This window comes from Apteryx rowi, unplaced genomic scaffold (assembly GCF_003343035.1).
Source record: "Apteryx rowi isolate R43461 unplaced genomic scaffold, aptRow1 scaffold_633, whole genome shotgun sequence".
In the NCBI taxonomy this organism is placed as follows: domain Eukaryota; kingdom Metazoa; phylum Chordata; class Aves; order Apterygiformes; family Apterygidae; genus Apteryx; species Apteryx rowi.
Genome location: NW_020450909.1, coordinates 120,998 through 144,110, shown reverse-complemented (window position 1 = coordinate 144,110; position 23,113 = coordinate 120,998). Strand labels below are relative to the sequence as shown.

Below are 23,113 nucleotides of genomic sequence, written 5' to 3'. Positions count from 1 at the left end.
CCAAATCAGTCTGAACCCCTGTGGCACACTCAGCCTTTGACTGCTGCAGGGGACTGTGAACAGTTATCTCCCTGAACTCCTCTGCTTACCTACAAGCAAATTAAAGTAAATGTTATGATAGCTACCACTAGCTGAAGCTAAGCAGCTGACTTTATTGGAAAGCAAGTTCTCAAACTTTTGTCTTATATTTCAATGAGTTTAGGCCCCCTCACCCCCACTTCAACATAAGATTTTTTAAAATGTGTAAGGAGATCTCCCTTTTTTGAGATTACGTGAGTGAAGAAACAATTACTGCTGATAGGATGCCTCTCTCCTCTTGCAGTGGCCATCTTTCAGTAATATCAGGAGGGCTGAGTTCAGTGTAGGGCTCCTTAGGGAACTTATCCTTGCTGCAGAGCTTTTCTCTTGTCTATGCTGAACGAAGTCTGGGCCAGGCAGTGGATTGTGTTTTTTCTGGCAATGAAAACATTCAGCTATTTCATATGCTGTTCCTGGACAATGAATTACTATCGGTATCTGACAGAAGTATTGTTCTTCTGACTAAGCCCTCTCTGCCAAACATCTCAAATAAAAATGTTTCTTTTGGAGGTTTTCGAGCCTGCCGTATGCTGGAAAAGAAAGACTTCTGAAGGCAAAAGAGAAGCAATTTTTGAGAATATCGAGAGGAAAACCCAGTCACAAGTAAGTTCACCTGTTAATGCAATATATGCAGAGATGGTAGTTATACCAAGATTCACTTTAAAAAACATAGCTAATTAACTCCAAGATGGAAAACAACAAGACACATCTCCAGTCAGAAAGCACAACTGCAGAGGTGACTTTGCTGAAAGAAGCAACAAGGAAACAGATGGGTCTAACCATTGCCAACAGCCTAAGTACAATGGACCTGGCTGTTGCTGGCAAACCAAAATAATGGAAGAACCATCGTCAAAGGTTTAAAACCAAAACAAAAGGATGGATCCAAAAATGACAGTGGGTTTACAAGCCTGCTCCAGAGCCAATCCTGAGTCTCCTACTTTTTGCTGTAAGGAACTTTTCCAGCAGTTTTAAATGAACTGTTTTATTTACCTTTTTAAAAGAGCTGCTTTCCTTTATTCTGAAGTACTCTACTGCAAACATATTAAGTAGTTTGGCTGGAATATTCATTGCCTCAAAACTGTGGACAGGCACTGGCTTGTAGAAAGGGCAAGTTTTTCCTTGCCCACCATATTTGTGGTTTAACTTGGAAAAACTAACTACGAATCATTTTGTCAGTAAGGAGGTTTTATTTATGCATCTCCAGAGGAAAAGGAAAAAAAATCCAAATGCCAACCCCCCTAGCCCCCAAATTTTCTCAAGGTAGATTCCTTTAATTTGAAAGTTGAGTGCTCAAAAGCCTGGTTTAAATGTATAGTTTCCAAATAATGTTTCCCAAATCTTGCATGGTGACAGATTGTCATTATTTTAGTTTTCTGCTGTTTGTGGTGCGCCTGTCATACACTTCAGGTTTGGTTTATGCAAATTGTTTCAAGTGTGGCAAAAAACCAGGTGACTCGTGGCATTTGCTGGCTTGCAAGTGCTTGAGCCACAGAGGAATTTGGGTCCATATTCTTGGACCAAATCAAGGGAATAACAGAGAGGATAATAAGGCCAAGGTGAGTCTATTGGAATAATGACCTGAATAACCTTAGCTCCTCTAGGGTGGAGGCCTGCAAGAACCAGACTTTTTGTTATGCATACTGTGGAATAGTGAGGGAGATTTTCCACAATTTACTTATTCACGGACTTGCTAAGAGCATGTGATTCTTTACCACATTATTATGTTTTATACAGGACTTAGGTCAAATGAAATTCTTCTTTGTGGCTGCCTTTCTTAGAAACTTCTTTCCTGTGTTATTGTAAATAGTGTAAATGGATGCAAATGTGACATTGAACTGCGGACTCAAACCCAGACTTGAGTACTGTGACAAATGATCACTGGTTCTAGAGTAAAACATATACTTTGTATTAGGGTGCTTATATGAGCAAATGGCAAGTAAAACTACTTTTAAGCTTCTGGTATCAGGTTCTACTTAGTATTATATTGGAGGGCTTGTTAAGAGATATTGGCATGCAATAAGCTACCATGTGAATTTGTGGTTTATTAACCAGTTCACAATAGGTTTTCCAAAAGGGGATACAGGCTGTTCACATGGTCACAATGTGGTATGGGCCCAATGAATGTAATGACAAAATTCCCACTGAGCAAGGATTTCACTCCATCTGTGATTTGCCATTGCGATGATCAAGAATGTTGTTTGCTTATTCAGGCATTTGTATAAATGAAAAAGATCTTTAATAGATTAAAGGAACCTACTTCTAATTGTGTGCCTGCCTTACTATCCCTTTTCCTTTACCCAGCAATGGGTGGCCTAGATAGGGTAGAAGAATGTAAAGTCCATAGAGTTATGTTTATCCTGCACTAGAGTGATCTTTCATTCCTATTTGCTGGTGTGAACATTTTTTTCCTTGAGTAAATTTATAAGCAGCAAACACCTTATATCTGCAAATACTAAAAAAATATTTTTTTCTTTCTAAGTCTAAGCTTAACGTTAACAGCATTCCCACAGAACTATACTTTATTCTAGCTGCATTTAATGGGTTCATCAGCTAATAAAACCACGTGGGTTGTAAATCTTTCAGGTAATTGCCAACAGCACTTAAATTAGTTTGGAAGTTATAAGAAAGAATAAATATTCATAGCTAATCATGTTCTCCATCACCCATTCCATTCATTTGACTGTTTTTAAGAGCAAGCTTAAAGTTTCAATGGAACTTCTGTCATTCTACTTTGTTTTAGCCTGCTAAAAACTTAAACTTTCAGGGGAGCATATTCAAGTCCTGACAGTCTTTCATGAGTTAATGTTGCTAAAACAATACTCACATTTTTGGGTATCCCAGATGTAGTTGTTCAGAACCTCTCCCAGCAAGTAGAAAATGTTAATTATTATGGTAACAGCTGCAAAAAAGATTATTTTGACACCTGGGCTGAGGTACTCAAGAAGTGGGTACACCCACACTCCTGTAACATGGTGAATCCAGCAAACCCTGAAACAGAACAAAAATGACAAGTACTGACTGTTACAGCCCTGTTTTTCAAAAGTAGCTTGGGCTATACACAAAGGTACCTAAAATGCAATTATTTGAAAAGACTACAGGCTGCAATTGAATTCTGGCTTTGTGGAACACCTGGAACGATATCCTTCCAGAATTGTGATCAAAAATGCTGAAACAAAGACTGATTTCCTGCAATCTTACTGCTTTTTCTTTAATTTAACCTGAACAGTTGGCCAATTTTCAGGTTCTGCAGCTTGCTTCCATGAAGACAAATTGCTGACGTAGGCAGGTATTTTTTTGCTGCATTCATGTTTATTTACAAAGAATATACACTCCTGTTTTACACAGTAGCACTGAAACAGCAACACACTCAATTCCAAGCAAGTTCTTTATCCAAAGAATATTCAGTGTTCTCAAGGCCCTCCTACACAGCCAGATTCTCTGCTTTACGGAGTGTCTTTGTTTCCTCTTTGTATACATTTGTGTGTTTCTGATGCTTTTCCTCTCCTCACCTAGCAAGTGCCTCAGTTTTGGGGTTTGCCAGAAAAACAAGCTTCAGCTTCTCTTTAAGAGAATGATTTAACTTCTTCAGCACCTGTGTTTTAGGTTGCTCCTCCTTTTCTCTCAGTCACCTGATATCATTTGGGATCTAATCATTTTCTTCTATGTAGGATAAAGAAAAAAAATCAAATCCTACCACCTCAGTGAAGTTTTGCCCAACTCCACACTCAATATACAGAAAAGGAAAAAGAATATTGCTGATTTGGTGGTGGCAGAGATTTCTAGTATTCAGACACAGTGGAGATTGCAGGCACACTAATCCGAGAGACAGCATACCAGCTTTAATGCAACATGGTCTGAAGAAGCGCTCCAGGTATGTGGTTTCTCTGTGTGTGATTGCAATGGACATGTCCATGGTTGGTGGTGCATGTTCACCTGTACTCTCTGAAAGGATGGGCTTTGCATTGAAACCCAAAATGGTGAGTTGGAGATGCCAGAAAGAAGTAGATAGAGTCCATACATTTCAGTAATGGGAAGTTATAAAAGGTAAAAGGATTCAGCTGCCACGCTACAGAGCAAACATCAGAGGCCAACTGGGAAAGGTGTTCAGTGGAGACCAGCCTGGGGCCTGTGAGCTGCTGGGCTCTTTGTAAGAATGTAAATCAGTTCCTTTCTGATCTTGTCATTTGGTGAGGAAGCTCACAGTGAAGCATAGCTAGAGAGAAGACTAAGCAGGTGTACAGAATCCCCGTTTAGAGATTCTCTCTTACCCTGGAAATGTACATGGTTGTCATAGATTCCTTTCTCCTTAGAAAAGCTTTTATTACAGCCAAATCCTTAACAGTTGGACACTTCATGTAGGAATTTGCACGTGTCAGTAAGTTGATCTGCATGATCTAAATACCAATTAAAATCTCTTTCTCCAAAGGAGAAATATATGGAAAATGATCTCTGTACTTGATGGCAGATCTTTTTTTTTTTTTTTTAACAGCATCATTCTGTAGCAGAATGAATCTCTGACAAGGGCATCTGTGAAAAAATAGAGTTACTGCGTGACCCATGGTAACAGGATTTAACATGTTCCACTTGATCATAGAACAGAATGGGATAGCTGGGTAAAGGTAATGGGATGCCCTTTATTCCCAGGTTGGCTTTGCTAGGAGCRTCTATTATTGTCTGATGTTTTTCAGTTCATTTGCTTTTATTTTATGATTGTTTTGTGATAAACAAACTCCAAGGAAAAAGCTTGGAACAACAACAAAAAAAACACACCGTGTTTCTTTTTCACTTTTTTTTTTTTTGGCTTGATGAAACTATCCAGTGGCACCTTTACAGAGGGACTTTTGAAGTGAACTTCTAAATTGCACCTGTGTGCTCAAGTTCATGAACCAAGTAGAAGTGACATTTACTAGAATGCATTTATGTTGGAAAGGCGAAATATTTTCTAAATCCAACAAATGAGTCACTAATGAGTTCCTGAATGTCAGCTATGTCTTGCTAGTTCAGAATCTTTGAGTACATTTTATGAATTCTATTCTTTGGTGGCCAAAATGCTAGCCCATTATTTGTTTGGTAATACTGCTTATGTTTTCAAAGTAGCTGATGTATGCCTGTCACCAGAGCAGCCACAATGTAGAGGAACTTGCATGAACAAAAAGTACCAAGTGCCACTCAGGAGACAAAGGTCACAAACCCACCTGACCAGCCACCCTGATCTTCCTTTAAATGAGCTATACCACCCAGCAAACTATGTTTGGATAGACTAATATTAGACTTCTCTCCACTGAGCAGTGACACACTGACTACTCCTGCATTGTCTGTATCACAAATGGGAACAGCAAAAGTATGATTGCTACCATGGAAACCTTACCTGATGGCCTTTGTTAGCAAGTTCATTCCTACTTGAATACAAGCTAACGCAATGCTGCACAATAAAGGGCCGATCAGCTGTAAGCATAAAGCTTCCATACAAAGCTACTGATTACTAATGTTAATGAATGCCTTCAACATGGCAATTCTAGTAGTCATTATTCTTGTCCAACCTCATTATTAGATAAGCACAGGGGAGCATGCACTAAGGTTTACTTTGGAGTGCAAACCTCGATCCAATTTAAGACCCTGTTATTGAGCAGGTTTAAAAAAATGTGTCATTTAGATAAAAATATTCTAAGGAGAAAAAGTTTAAACTAAAACTGGAATGACTAATTTTCAGCAGGTAAAGTTAACATAKAATCTCCATATGTTTTGGTTCTGTGACAGCCTGTGTAGACTGATGACACAGCAGTGAGTTTATTTTCAAAGGCAAATGTGTTACAGGTTGCAGAGATAATCTTGCCAGTCATTAGAACTAGTAAGAGAAAGGAGTAGAAATATTTCTGCATTATTTTCAAAAGTAAAATGTTGGTTAAAAAAGTGGTGATATTTGGAAATTTTCAACTAGTCAAGTCAAAGTCAAATTTTGGACTTCCAAGGTAAAAGAGATTTTAAAAAAGAAGCAATAGCATGTTTTCATTTTTTTTTTCCTGATTTCTAAACCAGACTTCATCGCTGTTTTTCATTATTACTATGCAGTGGACCTTGTATTTCTCAACTGTCAAAGTAATGAGTCTTTTTTTCCAGCAATAAGTCTGTTTGAGGAAATAAAAACTATGCAGAGAAGATACTTGTACATTTATTCTTTGGCTACAGCTCTTTGGTTAATGAGGGGAAGCAATTACTTCAAGAAATGTGGGAACCTTATGGTTAATGTGTGCTCTCCCTGCCACTTTGAGTAATGCAACTATTAAAACAATATGTGTTGTCCTTGGTACAAGCAAACTCAGCAGGTAGATATCAGGGTAGATAACCATGATGTCTGAAGTTTTGCAATGGGAGCCATTCCGCAGAAAGCAGTTGCTTCTTCATGATGGCTGTTCTCAACTATATAATTTTGAATACACCTGCAGAGGCATTACAACTTGCTGGCACTCTGTGGGCTGAACTCAGTTTCCACCTCTTTCCTGCCCAAGCCAAGTCCTTCAACTACATCTGTACTAAAACAACAATCAGTTCTAAGTTCTAATCTGCTCTTGGAGGACAGAGAGAAACTGGAGATAAGAACTGTTAGATGAGGGGCTGTTAACTTTTAGAAAGCAGCGAACGAGAGGGAACAGAATAATAATGAATGCCATAAAATGGCATAAGGGCTCCAAATGCTCTTCATAACATAAGAAGCACTTCAGTGGAACTCAGAGGCAAGAAATTCAAATCTGATAAAGGAAATACCTTTTGGCATGATGCCTAATTAACTTCTGGAACTCTCTACCCCAAGATACATCACTGAAACCAAGATACTCCAAAAATACTAGAATGCAAGTTTGGGAGGACCTCATGTTTCTGTTTAGTTCATTCCTCTGCTCTGGGCAGTATCACACACATCTAGCAAGTTTCTGAAGTCAGAAGACTTTGTACAAACAATAAGAATGCGTACAGTTGTGTTAAAGTTCAAAGAGTACAGGGCGTATAAACCTTCACGACTCAAAGATCCAAACATCCACTTGCTGACATACGTGTTGGAAGAAAACTTCCCTTCCAAGCTGGTTATTCCATAATGGTCTGCTAAATCTGCTCCTGAAGCATCTGACATTAGCTACAGTCAGAGCCTGGACAATGAACTAGATATATGACTACTCTGATCTACTATGGCAGTTCCTTTCTGGTTGCTTCTTGCAGCAATAAATTCTTTCCCACAACCTCTATGTCATTCAGGTATCCAGTGACTGGGACAAAGAAAAGCTGCTGCTTTGGCTCCAAACAAATCTGAGGCCATTTTTCTGCCAGTTCCTGTTGTGGCAACTCTTTATCAAACAATAGAATGTGGGCTATTTTCTGCACTTTGATTTCTTGATCTTTCCTAGCAATACTCTCCTCCTTTTCCACAGAAAAGGATTTTGCCCAGAAAGAGATCTATTAAATTGTGGAAAGTCCCCCAAAAGAGGTGAAGGGCTTACAGCTGCTGAGTCATTAAAAACTCAAGTGAATGAATAATTTGTGGTTATAAAGTAGAGACCAACCTTGAGCTTTCAGAAGTAGGAGCACAATGACCTACACTAAATCTGTTCTATTTTTGATTTCTAATACTGATTGAAGTAATGTGAGGGACACTTTCAGAAAGCCTGATTTTTTTTTTTCCCAAAAATATAGGACAGTTTGTTCTGCATCTAATCAGAATTGTTAAGTTCTCAGCCATCTAAAAGATGCTGGGCTCCTTATAATGCCAGCTAGTCAGGCATAAGTCACCTATACTAGGAAAGTATATTGTTTAGAAATTTTAAATACTAAAAAATAAGTTTAATAAAAAGTCATCACTTAGAAAATAACAGTAATCACCCCATCTTATTCCAGTTTCTCCTGCTGTATTCTTCTCCACCAAACTGTATGATGCTGAACAAGAAATGGGGCATATGACCGGGCCACGGGTACAGAATGGCTACCAGTACAGAATGGCTTAAGCAGTTGGAAGAAGACAAGTCCTGGAAAACTGCAGCTGCAAATAATGTCAGATGCAAAACATACCCAGAATGACATGGTGCCAGCATCCTCTGGGATGAACAAAGCTTAGCAGAAATTTGTGTTTATGTACAGGTAGCTAAAATGACAGAAACTCTGCAGATTAATTGCAAGGTGTTGTCATCATGGGAAGTTGTCTGTTTGATAAATCATATTTAATTTTAAATATAGTAATGGTTGCTGTGGCTTTTTGAGCTATATTCTAAGGAACTGCACAAGCAACTGAAAATGTACTATCTATGCATGTCATCTGCGATTTTACTGTTACTTTGACTGAAACATTTGAAGATGTGGAGGTGGAGGGGAGCCAGAATGTAACGGTCCATTATGGCTATGCCTCTAGAGGCTAAGGATCCCTGTAGACTTCTCTTGCTGAAACCTCTTCTGTTCTCCCACCCTCCTCCTGGGTCAAGCACAGGGGATGCTAATCATCTCCTGGCCTAATTTTGCTGCTTCTACCTCTTCCTACCCTTTCCTGTTCTGAGTAGTGCTGGCTCCAATTCTTTTTTTTCCTCCTCTGCATTGTCTCATCTATCACCCACCTCTCCATCAGCCTTCCACTCCGAATTCAAAGTTTGTCTCTCTCTCTCCCATCCTAGCTTTTCCCACTTACTTGCATGTTTTCAGCTTTCAAGCTGTTGACCTGTTAGCTGCACATTTCCTTACCCACGTTCTCTTTTAATCCATGGTTCTAGTTCATCTCTTTTACCTGCCTTTAGAACTTTTCACCTGGTTTCACCCAACCACTGATTCTCTTGAATTTCTCTCTCCAGTGGTTACTCCCAAAAGCATTTATAATCCCCTCCCTACATACAGACAGATGGCACATCCTAGCACAGCCATTCTGTGTCTTCTCCTCCATCTGCATCAATCACTTCTCTTCTGTTCTCAGTCATTTCAGAAAGCCTTCTGATTTCTTTATCAAAGTGGCTGTCAATTCTCACCATGCTTCGCGCTCTCTCTTCACCCTTCTCTTCTGAATTTCAAGGTTTGTCCTAGCAATCCACAACCCTATGCCTTTTCCAACATCTGCTCTTTCTGATCTTCTCCTTCTACGGAGAATCTCTAGTGGAAATTCTACAACAAGGCTGACAGCATCTATTTCAGATTTGTTCCAAATTTTCCCAGAACTTACATTCTTTCTTTAAATTCATTCAAGAAGTATTCGGCAAATTACCCCACTTAAATGCTTTCCCTCAGCAAATCTACAGACCTTTTTAAAGTCACTTATAAGAGAAATTGTATTTTCAAATGAAAGTTTAAGGGTACCTGAGCTGCTTAAATTGTTTTTTTTAAAGAATGAAAGAATGAATCAAGTCCAAGCTTGGCACAGTAGAAGCAACTGCTGTTGGATTTGAGATAGAAACAAGGGAGCAAATCAAGCTTTTTTGCTCCCAAACGTGTAGCCCAGCGCAACTAAAGTGGCTGAGTTGGATTCTTAGGGTCTGGTTACTTGGCACCCTCAAGAGCTCAAAAGCAGAAGGAACAAAAAAGCCATTTTAACTAAAACTATTTGTCTCAGTTTATTTCAGAGATATATTAGGCTCTGATATTAGTTGCCATGAGGTCATTCTTATCACAAGGACAACACATTTCTGGCTCTTTTCTGTTCCTTGACAACCAACTCCATACACCCATTGGCAATATTTTCTGGTAGTACTGGCAAGCTCTTGGGTTTTCTTAGCGCTATCTAGACTTAACAATTCAATACAAATTGTGACCTTTTCAAGCCATGCTAAATAAAGCCAATTGGCCTTTCCCATCTTATCCTATTGCCTTGGTCCTGAAAGTCCATGTATGGTATGCAACAGTCAGTGCAAGTCTGTGAATGTTTTGCCTGGGTACAGTTCCTTAAGAGTAAGGGAGAATTCTCCCTCACAGAGAGTAAATGAGCTAAGTGTGCCTGCTCAAATGCTCTCCTAAGGGAGAGAATGTGGAGGGAAAAAAAAAAAAAGAAAGAAAAGAAAAAACTTCTACTCTTCAGGAAAGGCTTTATCTCAGCTAACATGTCTCTGAATAATACTCAGGGGATATCAAACTATTTGACTATATTCTTCCTACTTCAGCAATTCTATTCGGAATTGTTGGCTTGTTTTCTCATTTATGAAATACATATAACAAAAGCTCCCTGTTCCACCATCCCTTCCATACATGAAAGACCAGCCATATAAGAAATAAAACACAAGCTTTCAGAGCTTTTTCAAATCACAGTTGAAAAAAATTTCATTAACAAAATCAAACCTAAACAATACCCTCCTGTATGCTCCTTTACAGTACAAAGTGTGACTTGATACATAAATCACCCGGAATGGTCTGAAGGTTTCACCTGAACTGGGGAGTGAGTTCAAAATTCATGGGCAAAACATGGAGAACATTTGATTAGCAATTGTCTCCATTTTATACTGAGATCACAGAATCACAGAATGGTTGAGGTTGGAAGGGACCTCTGTAGATCATCTTGTCTAACCCCTCTGCTCAAGCAGGGTCACCTAGAGCACGTTGCACAGGATTGCGTCTAGGCGGGTTTTAGATAGACAGAGATAGTTTCAATGAAAACACTTCTGCCGAGGGAAGAATTACAAAGGGAGAAGGAAAAACTCCCAAGCAGCACCTCTTCATGGTAAAAAAAATAAAACTAAGAACTAAGCACCAGCTGGGGACCCACAGACAACCAAAGATACAAAGGAAGGAAGTTCCACAATGGTGTTATGTAGCCAGGTTATTTGCAGGTGTAGTCTCAATTTTAATGCACTGTGCTAACCTTGAAGGGTCAAAAGGATACACCAGAAAGGGCAGCAAATCCTAATTAAATAACTCCAAAATTTCTAAGTGAGTAAGATCAGTACTTCAATGTGGTTACTTGGCAGTAGGAAGACAGTGAACTTTAGCTGTGAAAGGTAGGCTTACACTGAGAGAGAGAGATGAAGAAAACCACTTTTTGTATTTTCTGGTAGGTTTCCCAAACCTGTGAACATCAGATACACTGTAGTGATATTAATGAGCCATGACTGACATGTAGCCTCAGTCAAGTATCAGGTAGAGTCTTCAATAACACTTGAATACTGAAGACATGCAGAATTTGCAGATGATGGCAGAGTCTGTGTCTTCCTCCAGTCCTACCAAATGATCTCCTTCCATAAGAATGGAAGGAGAAATAGACCCTAACTGCAAAATTTAGCAGGATGATCTTCAGATCAGATAAACAATTGTCTCAGACCATCTTTTGAGAAATCACAGCTTGGAAGAAGGTGAATCACTTGACAGTAGTTCTGTCCTCTTCAGAAATATCTTACATGTAGACAAAACTAATGAACAATAAAAAACAAAGGGAGATGATAGGAGAATGTAATTGGTGTCCACTTAGTAGCTAATTTTTTAATGCAGATTCTATTCCCCCCTTTTTATTTGTCCTACAATCTCCTTTTATATTGTACTTGTACCTGTAGGATTTAGATGCACTGTAGTAGGCAGTATCAAGCCTTATGTCTTCTTTCAAGTTATTGCTTTAGGCAAGAAGTTTTTTAATATTTGGAATAAGTATACATGGTCCACTATGCCATGTGCCCATTTACACGTAGTAAGGCAACTGATCTGTAGCCTGTGATGTGATGGTGTGAGATATTTAAGACACTCCCTAGCATTGCTGGTCAATATCAATATAAGTGCACAAGCCATTGGAGAGAGAAGTTTTAAAACAACCGTCCTCACATTGATACTATTACAGCTTCTTAGAAAGATTTAAAGACACCTTTGTTTTTATTTCACTTACATAACTGGAACGTTTCAGTGTTCCATTCCTGTGGAATACTTTTTCATGGATCTACTCAGGCGATTTTGAGAGAACAGGAATTGCCATACTAGGTCAGAACACTGCTACAATAACTCTGCCATCCCACCTCTAGGTACCATCAGAGGAGGGTGGAGAAGTATCATGGTTGTGCATTATTATACATGTATTAAAAAAATTTCCTTTGCCTTGATGTATAAGATTGTCCTTATTTTACCAACAGTAATTGCAAATATTGTTCTTTTTTTAAGAATGATATATATGTTTGTAGAAGTAAATGGCAGAATCTGATTAGTGTTGTGGGATACAACATCTGACTTCAGCTGGATTATCATCATTTTATGATCACTTAATGTGTGTTGATGTGTATCTATAATGTCCTCTCTTTCATTGGACAAAAGGGGCAGGCCACATAGTTGAGGCAGTATAACAGTACTGCCTTGAGCCTGTGTTCCTCTCTCATTAGTCTGACCTCACTTGACTTGAAAAAGCAATATTATCCATAGTTTTGGAAACTGTCATCTTAGCTGAGGGCAGGTTGTTGTGAAGTGAAAAGAAGGGATGTGAGAAGAAGTAAACATGATGCCATGAAAGGTTTCCAGACAGGATAAAAAAGGATTTATGGCATCAAATGAGTGTTGTTAACAAAACAAAAGTTTAGTAAAAAACAAAATGCCAGAATGACTAAAGTAAATTAACTCTGTTAGATAAGTCAGGTGCTTGAATAGAAACTGTCCCAAAGACCAAATTTAGTGTTGCATAAGAAAGGTTATTTCTGTTTTAGTTTCATTTTTCACAAACATTTGCATCTTTTAAAATAAATTGCAGAGAGTTTGGATTACTGGCTTATTCTGTAATCAATTTTACAGAAAGAATTTATGAACTAGTAAAGAAAAAAGACAGCATTCTATCTTTTCTGTTGCAGCTTAAATACTGATGCAGGAAATCATTTGCCTATTCTCAATTTTATTTGATAGAACAAAAACCCTAAGCAATAAAACTAAGGTCCAAGAAAAACATTTAGCTTGAAAAAAGATTCAAAAATGTATGCTTGGAAAGACCACTGCTTACATGGGATTGTTCAACAAATTCCTGTTGTGTGAGGTTTGGCATATACTTTCTAAAAATATAAGCATCTGGGGAAACCAGACAAAGCCCAGGTCTTGGACCAAACGAGGCATGCAGTGTAGATCTGTTAGTGATTATATCCATAATGAAATATGTGCCCAAATTTAGCAGTACAAAACCCCCAATACAATATGAAAACACAGTGTGTACAGTCCTTACCATAAAATATAGCCAACAGCAAAGGTGCATACTGCAGCCAGTCCACAGCTCCTGCTGGGATACTGATGATGTGTTGTTCTCATCTCGATTAATATAAAGGGCAAAACCGTTGTATGCTGAAAAAACAAAACAACAGGAAAAAAACCAGGTGATACAAACAATTTTCAGTGCACATCCATGCTAGTTCTACAATAAGAAACATAATCATAAAAATTTCAAGGCAATTTCTTGATCATTAGAAAGAAAAGGCAAAATGAGTCTATAAAGCAGGTCAATAACCAAAATCCTTAATATTGCCTTTATGCTGTCCAATTGTTCAAGAGAGCAGAGGAAAAATAAGCAAGCAGAACACACTTTTCATTTTGGCCAGGAATCCAAGGAGGGTATTCTGTAAGTAAAAACAGAACGTGGCACTAGGTGACAAGTGGCCCAGTCCCAGTTCGGCCTTGCAATTGCTCTGCAATCTTTGCCGTACCACTTGGGTTATGTTCACGACCCTTAATTTTGACCATACAAGTTACGGGGCAAAACTTCTGATTTGCAAGGCTTTAGGCACAAACAAAGCCAAATGACTGAATATAAATGGAGCTATTTAATGCTTCTGAGAATTACGTTTAAATGTATCTCAATCTGGGGACCTGAAAACAGGGGACATATTTTCAGATGATAGTCTCAATACCTCTGTTCCTCCATCTGTAAGACAGGAGCAATTATATTCCTCAGAAAGGCGTTGTGAATCTTAATTTGCTAATTGTTGTGCAAAATGCTTTTAGATTCCCAAATGAAACACATAAAAGCCAGGGCTGTAAAACCCCTCTTCTGCCACTTGTCTTTATTTAGCTGTGAAAGTCCTTATTTTGTCATTTTTCCATACACTTTTCCTACACTGCCCCTTCTGAGGTCTGTTCATCCAATTAATGTCAGCAGCATGAAAAATTGCATTTAGCCTGCCCCCAACACTTGATGTCTAGATTTCCGAATGCTGGCAGGCATGAAAATATACATAAGCAAAGCACAAACATGTCAGGAAATAAAATCCATCATTTCTGCATATACAGCTCAGCTAGAGCTGACATTATTGGTGACTCCAGAAACACATACTGCCTTGCCAGCTTGGGCCCAAATGATCACTGGTGTGTCTCTGTTAGCTTTCAAGGAGTACGTTTGGTTGAGAACTTGGCCCTGAAATTACTCTGACTGTGCACACAAATCTCCTGCTGTGTTCAGTGGGAGGTCTGCAGGTGCAAGGATTGCAAGAGCAGCTTAAACCTTAAACCAGGTTCAATCCTTTCCTAACATTGGCTCACAAATTGGAAAAAAATGTTATTGCTTAAGGCCACATTCTGCCATCAGATGTGCATGCGTAGTTTGGGGGGAGCTGGAGGGCTGAATTTCTAAGAATTACACTGTAAATCCACTCAAATTTTAGCCAACAGGAAGGTAGGATGGGCATAAAGCAGAAATATCTTTGTGGGGATAACAGGTCTAAATGAGACAAAACAGAGCGGGGGTTCTGAGCCTTTAACAACTGTGGATAAAGAAGAATTGTTTGAATGGGAAATGATAAGATAATGGAAATGCTCTGGCTCACAAATGTAAGATAATTTGAATTGGATAATTGCTCTGATTTTCAATACATTAGTAATTAATGACTAGCATTTGGAGAATGTCAGGTGGATAATACAGCAGTTAGGGGAGCTTTCAATTTCTTCCTCTTTTAACAACTTGTTCCGTCCCCATCCCTTTAAACAGTATAAATTATCATCAAGGGAATGCATAGATGTTTTATATGTGGTCTGCGAAAGAGGCACCCACTATTAGTTGAAAGGTCTATTAACTGAGCAATACCTTCAGAGTCCATTAACAGGGGCTGACAGTAAGGCAAGCCCTGGAGATTCACTTGCAAGTCTTGCATCTGTACAAAAAAGGTCTTTAAGCAGAGGTCAGTACTTCACTCTATATACCCCCCAAAAGCAGCGTAGCTGGAGGCTCTGTAAATGTCTCCTGCTCTGGCTCCATAATATTTCAGGGAAAAAAACAGATAGCAACAAAGACTGTTAACTCTAAAAACCAGCCTTGGTATTTCTTCTATGATGTATGCTTGTGATCCAGTCACTTAGTCTCAACTGTTCTCTATAAATATGATAGTTACAGAGGTTGTGTACTGTATTTCTCAACTGAAATCTGCTTGCCATTTTAGATATTTTTTGTTGATGTGCTCTTCATTGACAACAATAACTCAACAGCGTTCAAATTAAAAAGTAGATAAAATCATTTCAATAACTGTCCCCTAATCTTGAGTCCTTTTCTCATCCCCCAGTTTCTTTGGTTATACAATAAAATAGGTGATTATTTTCCTAAATTCTCCCTTATGCTGTTTTCTAAAAGGCAAGGGAAAAAGAAGATAATGAGTTATATCACTGAAGAGTTCATGTACAAAATCTAGTCAAAAGCACAGTGCAATCAAAAGTGTAAGGAGAAAAAGCAGAAACATATATCTTTAATTTCAATCAGTTATAGCAAATGCAGCTTCTACCTGCAAGCACTGCAGTTTTAAAAATCCAGAGTATGAATTTTTGTTAAAAATGTTCTAGTGAAACTGTCACTTTAAAAAACTGTTTCAGATGCTTTACCCAAACTACACCAAAGATACTATTTCCCTTTTCTACACAGCCCCTCCAAAAACCTTAATTTAAAAACCATGAAATTTTGTAAGCAGGGATACCTTCTGTCTAACAGTGCCAATTAAAACTCTGGAGCTATTAAATACCAGATTTGAATCAGACTGGCACTTGGACTAGTGCCTAGTAAAGGTGAGCAGGGGTCAAATGTGCTTGGAGGCATAGGACTGGGAAGCTGCAAAAGGCCAGAAATTCCATACCATCTAATTTTTTTACTACCTGATCTCTGAATAAACTTGGGCCATTTGGAATCTGATGCCTAGAGAGAAAACAGCATTCATGCTTTCTTGAACTGTGTGTTCAAGATTGCGCTATGCTGACCAAAGGCGGCTGGTTGGTGTTTCTGGGACTGATCTGCTTTACTTACTGGCAGGCTAGATACAGTCATGGGAAGAACAGTACCACATTTCTCACTTTCTTTGTCAAAGTATCTCCCTCGGCTTACTTAAGAGAAGACTAGGAATGAGGTGGTTCAAACAATAGGAAGGTTTAACTGATGGGGATGATTTGCCACTGTAGTAGCTTTCCAGAAGCTTAATGTCTTTAAGAAAAGGGCACATTTATAGTAAGAGTATAATTACTAGTATAGTACTATGCTGTAATAGTAGTAAACTATGCTAGTACTGTTAAACTATGCTATATTGTTAAGGCATTCTTTACTACGAGCTAAGTATCTATAAGGAAAGCTGCATTTTTACCTGGATAACTTATTCTAGTCCCACTGAAACGAGCTGCTCCCATAAAAGACAGTTTTGCCTGTGTCACTGCATGACACCAGAGACTTGTGTGAGAAAAACAGGGGTGCATCAGTACGGCCTTTTGCAGCCAGGCACTGGAGCACCCTCTCTATCTGTTGAGAAGGCGAAACTCGTTCCATGCGTACTCAATATGTTCATGCAGCACCGAGGAAGCTCCTGAGCCCTTCCTTTAGCAGGGCCTCCCAGCCTGGGCTCAGTTAACTGTATCTGCTTGCAAGAAAACATACCCTGTTGGCTTCTCACGCTGTGACCATCATGCTGGCTGTCAGGCTCTCCTCCAGTCCTCAAACTCCTTTTGCTCTGGCGTGTGAAAGGCAGTGGCCCTCTTACTCATTTTTAATCCCTCTCTGAAGTGTTTCGACTGCCAGAACTGTCGTGTGAGCTGAAGTACTGTGGTAAACTCCCATTAACCATCTGCTGCGTCGCCCTGCTCCGATCCTGCATGGCAGTTTGTGCCCGAAACACTGTCTGTCCCTGTAGTCTGTGATCCAGTGGGGTCTGTCACCTCCATCGCAGCATTTCCTGCAGCTCACTGAACCTCCCTGCCACTTCAACAAGCAGATAAACTGTTTAGCAACACACTAAAGGAATTTCCTATTTCTGGGCTGAGACTTGATATATGCTAAGTTTCAAAAATACCTTAATGTGACCAAAATATACATTCACATAAACGGGACACTTTAATTATCACAGATCTTTACAATGAAAGATTTTTCTTTACAAAGAAAAATGACATGTCAAAAATGAATGGCACAGTCATGGGTCATTCATTCTGGTCTGCTCTTTTTGCTTGTGGAGAACTCTGCCAGCTATGTGGAGAACCTGCAAGCTATATATATACAGTGTGTGTGTGTGTGTATACATGTATGTATGTATGTATATATATAAAAAGATATACAAATCACCCTAGCTTGTTAGGTCTGCTAGCCAATGCTGCTCTCCACAGAGGAGCAAACTGCAATTACCTCCCCATTTTGTGTCCACCGGACAGCACTGCTTCCTGAGGTCCAGTCACCTACATATGGGCAAGGGTACATAAAGCTCTGGGCTTCTTCATGGGCCGCATCAGACCAAATTAGGAGGCAGTGGGCTTCCGCAGGTGGGCAGGAAATTTGACATGCCGAACCTTCAAATGCTGGTAATGATGCATGACGATTGAGAGAAACCAGTTTGACTCTTGAAGTCCAGATGGAATTTGCAAGATATCATACAGATAATTTGATACTGAAAACACTCAGGAGATTATATCCAAACGAGCAACTTCTGAGTGAAGCTGAATTAGCGCACGCTGCAATAAACTACCCTTAGAGCTGCAGGTGGATTAGTTCTTAGAACCATTACAATTGCTCCTGAGAGAAACTGCGCTCAAAAGGCATATTCATTAATGGTTCCTTAAAGGATATTTTTAAAAGCTGTACCACTCGTCCCATGGTACATATGTGCCTAATGAAATTTTAGACTGGAAAATTGTATTACAAATGGGCACGTCTTTGTCAGCTTAACAAACTGAGTTTTGATGGAGGACTGCACTTTCCCATTTTTAGGTATATACCAACAGGTAGTTGGAAGAAAAGATTTTATGCAAATCAGATACATTAAGAATGGGTTCCGTAACAGTCTTTAGACAAATTAAATACTCACTTTTGAAAGCCTGATTATGTGTTTTATCTTCCAACCAGTAAGTGCTGCTTTTTTTAACACTATTTTCATCAATACCTTGCTTAGCCTTTTTCCTTCCTTAACTGTGTTTTAAAGTGAATTTTAAAGCTTTTAAAAAGGTGCTAAATTGACAGCTTGTATACGTTATCTTCTGTCCTTAGCACAAACCATGGCAGTTCTATCTTTCCACTACTGTGACCTAGTCTTGATCTGCAGGAACTCTTCTGAATTACTTTTAAGACAAGGAGTTCAGACTGAAAAAAAAATCTGTCCTTCGAGATTCCCAGTTAGTATGCAGAAGTTCTTTGGTGATGGTGAAATTGTTTGGGAAGTCACACAGATTGTGATTAATTCACTTTAAGCAACAGAAAACTACAACTTATTACTCAATTTGATCAGACTAAAACCTACAGGTTACAGGCTACAGTGGAAATCCCGTGGACCTGCCACTCCCTCCATTGAGAGGGCGCAAGTATGCCATTCAGCCCATGCTCTTAAGAGTCAGCAAAATCCAGTGGCAAGAAAGGAGGCTTTGAAACTCTGATGTCACTAGAATTTTAACCAACGGATCATGCGAATCCTGGAAGTGCTGGTGTCTCCATAGAATAAGTTAAAAATACTGCTCTGGAATAACTGCTTGTTCTTATTGCCATTAAGTAGGTATCCATAGACATGAGTGCGAAGGCAGGTGACTGGCAGAGTTGCACTAGGATAGGTAGCACAGGAGGGTGGCAGAGCAGCATGTTTATTAAATGGCCTGAGAAGCCAGAGTTACCAGCCAGACACCTGAGAAGTGCATCAGGGCAATCTGGCCATGATGTCCACTCTGGAGCCTCTGGTAGGCTCAGTGAGGGGAGATCAACTGGGCTCCCTCTGAAAACCTGACCTTCTTTCTCCATTTCCAGTAGCCAGTGTGTTGGATGGGAGTATTTCAGAGGGGATCTATATGTTGGATGCTGCTGTGGTGCTAAAACTGAGTTTCCCTTCCCCACTGCAGTGGTCAAGGATACTGGAGGTTGTACCTTTTGAATGCAGTTACAACAATAATAACTCCGACATTGTGGTAACCTGTGGCCACTAAGGATATAAACTCAAGAACATTTCTAAGACAGCAAAAGTGATAAAGGATGTTAAGATCCCTTAAGTGGGTCTCTTACCCTTCTCTCAAAGAGGTAATAGTGGTTTGTCTCAGAGACAAGTTACCGGACTAGACAGACCAGTGGTGTGACAATGAGCAGCAATTCCTATGTTCCTAACCTCTTGCTGTCACAACCAAATTCCAGTTTTTATGATTGTTTCCTGTCTTTCTGAATTCATTTCTAAATTCTAGTTCCATCAGTGTGATGTTTCACTACTTCTTCTGAGCTCACATGCAGATTATGTGTTGTTAAACAGCTGCTGCATATCAGAATGAATGAAGCAATCCATCTGCAGCTCTTTCTTACTTCTCAGGGGTTTGCATAACACTTTGCGTTTAAAGGTGTTTTAGAAACTATCAGCAAAATAACCTATGTCTATTCCTCTTAATTAAAAATCACTACAATTGTATTCACCTTAGAAACCAATACTGACAGACCTAAAAATCTCTCCAGTTGTAGTCAGCACCATCTGCAGAGTAATAGTAGTAATAAAGCTGCATTTTCTACACTCTCCTAGTGGAGCTAAGTAGAGAACCTGATCACAAACTTGTAAAACTAGAGGCATGATTATGATTTACTTGTTGAGAAACTTCTCAGAAAGGAACAGCTGGCAAGAGAGTATTTATGTGTCATCTGAAGGATGATACCTTCTACCAAGGCAGCCTAATCCATAAAGAGAGCAGCAGGATATCAGAACTGGGTGTATAATAAATTGGAATCCTTGAGTGAGTCTGAACCCTTCTGAGACTGAAAGTGCTGGTAGCACTTTTCCTTTTACAAATGAGAAATTATGACTATTAACTTAGACACGTTGAAGCACAGGATGCACTCCAAGGCAGCCACAGACARCTCATTAATTATTATTGTAGGTTGAAGGGAGGAAGAAGTATTATAAGATCTAAACAAAGACCAATACCATACAATGCCGCAAAACACACGAGCCAGAGAAAACCATTTTCAATCAATATAAGAGTGTAGTGTTCTCTGAAAAGAAAATGAACACTTCCTCTTTAATGCTGTCCCCTCTCTTCTTTTCTGTAGATACGTATAGCGGGCACAGTACATCTGATTTAATAGGAATTGTATAATCGTTTTCTCCATGCATACCTAATGTTGACAGGTTCATTCTCCTTGTTTCTGATATAGGCACTATATACTAAATATTAAAATATCAGTATCAGTCTAATCTCACCCCTGGGACTGTGTTAGCATCAGGGAGGTTATATAAAGGTGTTTTACTACAGAATTTCCTCAATGCCAACCACTGAAGCATTTCAGCACCCCAAAAGTATTATGAAAGATGCCCTCACAGGAGTACTGTAGGGACAGGACACCCTATCTCCCTTCTGCAGAATGGGAAGACGAGGTGGAATGACTCACTAAAGGTCATATAGGGTAGCCATGGAGGAACTGAGAACCACATTTTAATCTTCAGTTCCAGGCCAGTGTATTAGCCTAAAACCAGCAAGCATGTATAGAAAAGTAACAAAATATTGGTAAGAAACCCCCTCTATTCACTTGAATTTATAGCCCTGAGCCATCTTGGTCCTCTCAGTTTTTACCTTGATCTACCCTCTGTTCTGGTTCCCTCTGTTTTTGGAGACTTCTCCAGTCACCTCCCTCTGAGCCATCCCTCTCCAGTCAGCTCTGGCTGCTTCCAGCTGCTTTCTCGCAGTTCCTGCTCTGCCAGCCCGAGCGACTCCCTCTGCGTCCTCCTGGCCCTGCTTCAGTAACTCCCATGGTGATGCCTTCTTGCTTCTGTCTTGATCTCTTTCAGTCGCCATAGGTCCTCCCTTCATATCCATCAGTATATGTAGCAGGTACATCTAATGCCTTCACTTGAGACACAGCAAAATCTTGGTCACTTGGGCTTGAAATGAGATGGAGGCAGGGAACTGCTGGCATGGCAAAACTACGCAAAGCCAGTCCTATGTTGCCAACCGAAACTGCATTGTCATGCCACATGTTTAATCTTCTTTAACTCTGCATAATTCAATTATCAATTCAATTCAATATAACTACTTCTAATGTTTGTCACATACCCAGCTCTCATGGGACTGAACACATCATTAAACACATGCAAAGTACAGTGTCATGTAAGTCATCTCTCTCCTTTCGCTGGGATCCTTTAGCTAGGCTTTCTGTTCTTGGCACTATCTGGGATTCAGTGATGTACCCAGACTCCCTGGTCAGCTCCCAGCAATGCACATGGTCATTACTGTTAAGAGACTTTTACAATACTGTTAAGAGACTTTTACAATACAAGTGCAATTATCAAAGCTCAAGTTCTGTGCACTCAATCACAGATAAGCCAGCCCTGTGAACCCCAATTTACTTTCAACTTCAAGTCATTATTTTTGCCACAAAATCACTTTGAAAAACACTCCACTAACAATTTTGAATGTACGCATGCACACACATGCCCAGTGAAGGTAACACTGTCATTAATCACAATATTATGCAAATTATTTTTTTCTACATATTTTGTTCAGCTTATTTGCCTCTTACCAGCTAAACCATTTGCCTCAGGACTTCTCAAACTACCATTTGCAGAAAGGTATATCAAGCCAAAGAAATATTTCCTTGTTTCTTACAATAATCCATAAAAATCAGTGTTACACATATACAGTTACGTGTATCACAGAGATTTAATTTACATGATTGCTGTGTGTTTATGCAGGTCATGCTGAAGGAGTGCTAGTAAAATCATTGAGCTTCATGTATTCATAGTATAAATGTCACTAAAGAAAGTTTGCAAATATATTTTAGAAATGGTTTAAAATGGTTTACTTTTACTCATATGGAAAAAACAGTACTCCTCTTCCTGAAAAGCCAGCTCCTTCCATATCATGAGTCCAATTGCACAGGCCTCAGAAGGAAAAATAATTTGTATCAATATGTTTTCTAAATCTTTTTAAATTACTTGAAAAGCTTATCTATACATAAAATGTGCCATGTTAAATTTTAATATCTCGCAATCTACCAGGGGCAGCACTGAGACTTTCACAGAAGGATATTTTTTGCTTTATGATAGCAAAAGGATACTCTTTCTAACCTGAAGACATTGGACTTTGAATCTGTCACAGGTCCAGGATTGAATATTGCTTGTCCCGGGCTTCAGGCCACTGTAATTTGGGGAAAGAAATTCCACATTTGGGAAAATCAAGAATCCATTCTTTGGCTGTTTCTTTTGCAAATGGTGGCTCTTTGATGCTACTCGGAAATTTAAATCTTGGAGGTGGTTACTGAAGAGATGGATTTATTGGGTGTTGTGCAGGTAAGGTAGCCAAAGGTCAAATTTGGGTCTATCACACGGTGACTGCAACTTATCTGCAACTTGGTTCAAACAATTTATCTCACAGATATTGTCATTATGCTTATTTTAATTCTTTCTATATATTATACGTGCAAACAATTTAATAAACTCTAGGACATGACATAACCTCCTAAGCCTTTTCCCTCTTGTATTACAGAAAGCAGTAGTAGACTAACATGAGCATGGTCTCATTACTGCCCCCAGCAATCTGTCTGTAGTCAATTTTGCATGATGTGCCTTGCACTATATGTTCTAAACCGCAAGTATTTCACTACGAGACAGAGATGCATTAGGAAAGAGCTTATCAAGCAATGGTACACATGCCAATGGCTGGAGCACTACACTTGCATCAGCTCCACTTT

The 23,113-nt window shown here is 39.3% G+C and overlaps 1 protein-coding gene across 2 annotated transcripts in view; it reads right to left on the bottom strand.

The window, feature by feature from the left end:
• Positions 1–23,113, bottom strand: part of AIG1 (androgen induced 1) — a 130,930-nt gene that overhangs the window by 1,796 nt on the left and 106,021 nt on the right. The window contains exons 4-6 of one of the 2 annotated variants that reach the window (XR_003256403.1): positions 13,199–13,314; positions 2,903–3,066; positions 293–453 (exon numbers count right to left, since the gene is read on the bottom strand). Coding sequence is in view for 1 of the 2 variants with exons in the window: in XM_026084298.1 (XP_025940083.1) it covers positions 2,903–3,066; positions 13,199–13,314 (280 nt within the window). In the remaining variant the exon portion in view is untranslated. The remainder of the gene's footprint in view (positions 1–292; positions 454–2,902; positions 3,067–13,198; positions 13,315–23,113) is intronic. The other variant, XM_026084298.1, reaches the window with a different exon arrangement.